The 6452-nt window shown below is 31.5% G+C and overlaps 1 protein-coding gene across 1 annotated transcript; it reads right to left on the minus strand.

Moving 5' to 3' along the window:
• Positions 1–1073: 1073 nt before the first annotated feature.
• Positions 1074–2112, minus strand: LOC107810153 (germin-like protein subfamily 1 member 17). Its single transcript, XM_016634893.2, has 2 exons — positions 1914–2112; positions 1074–1808 (listed from the first exon to the last, which is right to left on the minus strand). Exons 1-2 carry the CDS (start codon positions 2035–2037, stop codon positions 1246–1248), a joined length of 687 nt encoding a protein of 228 aa, XP_016490379.1. The 5' UTR covers positions 2038–2112; the 3' UTR covers positions 1074–1245.
• Positions 2113–6452: the final 4340 nt, after the last annotated feature.

Raw genomic sequence — 6452 nt, forward strand, 5'->3', positions numbered from 1 at the left:
TTTATCTGGATGTAGGTGTGATGCCCTTTTCTGCTATGTAACTTGTGCTCCAAATATTTCTTAAGTCCTAGTAAAATACAACTATATAGTAATATATTTTTCAAGAAATTAACACAATAATATGAGATAATTCATAACATTATACTAAAATATTCAATAGCAAAGATAAAATAATAAAATTACATAAAATAAATATTGCTAATTAATAAGCCATAATAAAAATTAACATAATCTAAAAATACTATATTGGTCATGCTAAAATAAGTATAGCTAATAAGTACTAATATTAATTACATAACTAAGCACTAAAGAAAAAGATAAACTAAGTTATGCATTTTCATTATAAATCAATGTAAAACTAAAATAATTATCCAACACTATCGTCATTCCTAGTATTGAATTAATTTCTTTTGTTAGCATCAGTTTGACTTTTTTTAGTTAAAACCAAACCAAACCAATTATGGCCGGGTTTTATTTTTCAATACCAAACCACATTGGATTTTTTTTTCCGGTTTGACTCGAATTAACGGTTTGATGCGGTTTATCGGTTTTATTTGTACACCCCTACCACATTTTATGAGAATTTCCAAGTTTCTTCCAAGCTTCCAGAATTCCGTCCAGGCTTAATTTACTGCTCAAGTAATGTCAACATACACTACTTGTGATTATTTTTTGCAGAATACAATGTGAAATAACACATGTATAAGCTACATCTAAATAATAACACGTAAAATGCCCAAACTCTTTTTAACTAACTCTTTTTAACTTGCTTAGTTTACCGTCTCTTAAGTTGTTATTTTTCATGTGTTTTTAGTATTCCCTATCATAATTTTTCATTCCCAAGACTCAAACATGATATCTCAGGTTAAGGATGAATAGATGTTATATGTCATCCCACCTAAAAACATAAAATTTTCTTTTATGTTTATAGATTGGGAAAAATAAAGTAGTCTTTCTTTACGCAAAGAAAAAGTGGATAGTGACAGTGAATGGTAAGCATACCACTCCCGCTGCAGCAAGAACTAAGCAATTGTTTTTTTTTTCGCTTGTACTTTGTTCCAAAGAGGGATGAATATAACAAACAGTAAACTTATTTTTATTCCATAACGAGCCATAACATATCCTCATCCAATACACCACACTAAAATGGAGAGGAAAACCAGTCGGAAACATTACCTATTTATGTGACACAAGTAGTTCACATAACCATAACTATTTGTAGATTAATAGTTTGCTACTATTCTTTTAGTTGTTATCCCACCAGAATTGTGATTGGAGGTAATCCACAACTTTCTTGTCAAGTTGGAATGCTTTCGTAAGAACATCAGGATTGATTGGTGGGTCTGAACCAAATACTGCATTCGCGATAGTGATGACTCCTGGATTTTGACTACTGAGTCCAGCAAATGCAACAGCCTTAGTCTTTCCCACATTAAATTGAAAATGAATGAGACCTATTGGGAAAACGAACACATCTCCAGGATTTAAAATCTTGGTAAAGAGCTTGTTCTTCATATTTGGACCAGGGTTTGAAAGGACAAAGCCAACGTATAGTGTACCCTCAAGAACAGCAAGAATCTCAGTTCCTCGGGGGTGTGTATGAGGTGGGTTGAGACCATATGGTGCATAATCGATGCGCGCTAATGAAATGCCCAGAGTGTTGAGTCCAGGTAAGTTGCCTACGTTCACAGCAGTTACAGCAGATCCAAGTTGATTTGAGGTATTTCCAGGTATGTTTAGACCCGATTTAAAGAAATCATTTGCCATAACCTGCTTTGGATCCTTGCAAATTTTTCCGTTCACAAAAACTGCAAAGGAAATTTTAATTAATTAAAAAAAAAGACATAAAACTTCATAAAAATTGCTAAGAGCAGATTGATTTTTGAGTTTAAAGTAATTATTTGATCATATACCAGCAGCCATGGAGTCATCAACAGCAACACAAATATCCTGCAAAGGACTAGGATCAAATGCATGGCTCATTGAAAATAACACAGCCATTGTTGCAATGGTTAATATCAATACTTTGAGAGCCATTTCTACTAGAAACTATCTTATGAAACTATTCAAATGATCTTTTTCCGTTGTTGATTTGTGACAAACATAATAAGAAAACATTTCGTATTTATAGATGAATATTTTGTTTGAATTGGTCGTCAATTTCCCCTAATCAAATTGTGGATTAGACTTCTGCATTACCAAGTCATCAATGGTAAATTTATTAAACACTTGAATACTGAGGCTTCCTTCAACAACTACACAGACCAAATCTTATTCACCTAGCAGTAGCAGATAGAGAAATTAAGATTTGATAGAAACTTCCCAAGGAAAAAAAAAGAACGTTTATAACCCCCACTAGATGTAGACTGAGATGCCTTATATTGCACAGACGACCAAATAATGTGTACACAATAATCGGAAATGATTTGTTCTAAATCTTCATTGACATCAGTTAATTACTAAATTACTGATATCCTTGTTAAGTTTGAAAATTATTAGATCAACCACTACATCGATTTATTAAACTACTGTATTAAATTCAAAGTCAAGTAAACCGATGACTACATTGTTCTGCACGTGAGAGGACAATTCATTCATCTCCAACATGACAACCTTGAAATTTCTTATTTTTAAACTAGCACTACGTATTAACAACCTTATCATTGTTATTTTAAAAATGGAGTAACAGAACTAATGAGTGAAAATAAATATTCACGGAATAATATAAAGTTGTTTCTTTGTACGGTCTAGAACATAATTTCCCTTGTCAGAGCATGCAGTTTTTGAGTCCTATATAATAACCAAAAAAAAAAAAAAAAAAAAAAAAAAAAAAGAAAGATACAGTAGTGATTAAACCAACAGAAGTCTTCCTCCTTTTTCTTCACCTGCTAATGTTTTAGTATTCAAAATATAACAGTTACTTTGATGACTTTGAGGTGGAGGCTTCTAATAACACACACTGCAACACACAAATGTGTGTGTATATGTACATCTAAATTATTAAATCCAAAGGTCTTCTATTGTTTGGTTGTGCTTGCGTATACAATCACAAGTGTTTCAGAAAGTAATAATATAACAACGAACAAAAAAAAGAAATGGTTATTAATTAGTTTCTGCCATCTTGCCACCTTTGTACCTGTAACCTATGTATTCCAAGATTTCATTATTCTAGTAATTGTTTTACCATTTTACGCATAAGAGGGTCGGCATTAATTTTTCAGCTTTCTGTTTCTAGTTACGAATTACGATAATCAGCATATTACAGTTTTATAAATGACGATCAAGTTGTACCCTAACATCTACCCATTAATTATATCTGATCATATTTTACGTAATTAATTGACTATTATTCGCGAATGAAACCATTTTCTTCCATAATAATTTTTCAAAAGTTAAACTGGAGATTTTAATGTTAATGATTCAAAATGGATGTTGTTTTTAATAAGAAGAATTAACTTGAATAGCCGTTTATTCAATCGCTTAAATTAAAAATAGCCTGAAAATATATAATATATGTATAGTTTATCTGTAATATATGTATAACCATGTATAATTAGTATATAATCCATGCGTACCGGCTACGAAAACCAAATAGTGAATTTGGTCGGCTTTGTGGAAGTCAGAAGTAGGGGTGGATTTACATTGAGTGAAGTGGTATCACGTGACACCGCTTCGTCAGAAAAATTAACTAAATATATGTGTCAAAATGATATCTGAACATTCAAACTGAATGAAATAATTTAGGTGACACCACTGAAGAAGTAAGTAGTTTTCAGCGCAGCGGTAAAGGCTCTAACCTTACTTTGAAAGGGTCGCGGGTTGTTCTATCTTTTGGGCTGAATAATTTGGTTATTTTTTATTTTAGCAAATCAATGTAAAAATGATTGGTTTGGTCACCGCTCTTCAATACACTGCCCTAGCCTGAAAATGAACATATCGTGCTAAATTCATCTCTACTTATTTGAGACAAAGGTAGCTTTTTGTTTAGCCTTTTTTCTGAAATATCTTTTTCACTTTTTTTGTGTTTCTCTTTTGAACATTAAAATGACATCAATGCATTTAACTTCCTTTTTATTTATATAATATTATAATAATTTATTTATGTGTTCATTTATTTAAGTGTGACACCGCTTGCAAAAAATTTTGCGTACGTCACTAATCGGAAGGTGACAGACTTTGCATGGGAATTAATGTTGGCTATTTATAAATGAAATTTCTTGAATTAGTCCTCAAATTTCCCTCAAATAAACAATGAATTAAGCTTCTTAATTACCAAGTCTTCCACGATTAGTTTATAATAAACCAAAATCGTGAACGCTTCTTCAACAACGTAACTACACAGACTAAATCTTACTTTCCCTAGGCATCCACCCTGCTAATGCCCCGGGCTAGGGGTGTACACGGACCGGGGTGGTTCGGACTTTTTAATTACCAAACCAAACCAATTGTCTCGAATTTTTAAATTTATAAACCAAACCAAACCAACAAAAGTAAGGTTTTTCAATCACGTTTTTTCTCGGATTTTTCGATTTTCTCGAGTTTTTCGGATTTTTTTCCGACAAAATCTTCATAGCATAAAATTTATAATTTGTGCTCTAATAGTTCTTAGGTCCTAGTAGGATAAAACTATATAAGATGTTACCCAATAAACTAATACAAAATAATATGAGATGAGTCATAATTATACTAAAATACTCAACAAATCGCATAAGATAAATATTGCTAATTAATAAGCCATAATAAAAATAAACATAATCTAAAAGTACTAATTCATGTTAAAATAAGTACGACTAATAAGTACTAAGTATTAATTACATGACTAAATAATATTAAAAGTGAGTTATGCATCTTCACTATCTAAATCAATGCGAAACTAAAAAAATAAATATCCAATACTATTGTCATTTCTAGTATTGAATTGTATTTTTTTTGTTAGCATTAGGTATTAATTTGATTTTGCTTTGGGCTTTATTTGAGTTACTAACATTTATGGGTTATAAAACATATTTGATTATTCAAAGGTTCTAAGTCTAAGCTTGAAATAATATACTAAAAGAGAGCATTATTAAAGAGTTTAAATTATATTTATAAATTACATTACAATAATTATTTTTATGTATAAAATATTTTTAAAATTTGTATACATGTAATGTCGGGTTGGTTTGATTTCGGTTTGATATTTTTTAGTTAAAACCAAACCAAACCAATTTTGGTTGGTTTTTTTTTCTAACACCAAACCAAATCAAATCAAACCATAGTCGGATTTTGTTTCTCGATTTGACTCGGATCGATTTGGTGCGATTTGTCGGTTTTCTTTGTACACTCCTGCTCAGGGCAATTGAAATGGTCAGTATTAGAAGAGTAACAAAGTAAAACTTTGAAATAAGAAAATTAGGAGTTAGAGATAGTAAGTTAAGGGAAGGGTGTTGCTTGTTGTTGCTTGTTGGCGGAGCCATACTAGCTAGTTAGTCTGTAAGGGAGAGAAATATTTTACTAATTCAAATAATTCACATTTATTTACCAATTCAAACTTCCCCATACTTGGCCAATTTCTTTTTACTACTAACATAATATGCAAGTATAATCAATTTCTAATTCTCCAAAGTAATAACCAGCCTATGTTACGTATTTATTCAGTTACACCTAATGGTGAGAAGAAAAGAAAGCACAAACATGTTAAGCTGAGAAGCACCACCCGAACCATACTTGAAAAATTAAAAACGGTATAGTCGCAATCTGTCCATCCATGAAAGTGAAAGACAAAAACACAAAAAAGAAAAACAAACGAGGAAACAAAGTTAAGAATAATTGATTCATATAAGCATATTGGAGTATTGGTACGTTTTTTTTAAGGGAGTTGGTACTTATATTACCAATTCTTCGAAACCCCCACTTTAGAAAATATAGTAAACATTTTTTCTCCAAAATAACATTGAAAAGAAATTTAACTCTTCATTTATCTTTAGTTTTAATAAAATTTGTATGATTATTATGAAAGTAGATTTGCAAACCCCGGCCAGAAAGGGTTTTGTTAAGAACATTACGTTATAGAGTCACAGCAGACAATATAAGGTGGTATGTATCTGTCACGACCCAAAATCCCAACCTGTCGTGATGGCGCCTATCTCAATAATGGGCAAGCCGATAATCTCAATAAAACACAATTTCTCTTAAGTTTGAAAATATAATATTTAAATATGATACAAAATCTCACAAATACTTATACGAACACTCCCCAAAACCTGGTGTCACTGAGTACATGAGCATCTAATATGTATTCAAGTTTGGAAAATACGGTCTATAATAGTCTATGACCAAATACAGTAAACAAGGAGATAGGAAAAGAGAGACAAGGTCTGCGAAACACGACAGCTACCTCTGAATCTCAGGAAAATCAACTGTACGAGAAAATCAACACCCGCTATGTCCAGAAGCACCTGGATCTGCACACG

The sequence above is a fragment of the Nicotiana tabacum genome, chromosome 19 (genome assembly GCF_000715075.1).
Source record: "Nicotiana tabacum cultivar K326 chromosome 19, ASM71507v2, whole genome shotgun sequence".
In the NCBI taxonomy this organism is placed as follows: Eukaryota; Viridiplantae; Streptophyta; class Magnoliopsida; order Solanales; family Solanaceae; genus Nicotiana; species Nicotiana tabacum.

Coding starts and splice junctions, on each gene's coding strand:
- LOC107810153 (XM_016634893.2), bottom strand. CDS start 2,037: ATGGCTCTCAAAGTATTGATATTAACCATTGCAACAATGGCTGTGTTA. Junction 1,809..1,913: donor TGATGACTCCATGGCTGCTG/GTATATGATCAA, acceptor TTTCCTTTGCAG/TTTTTGTGAACGGAAAAATT.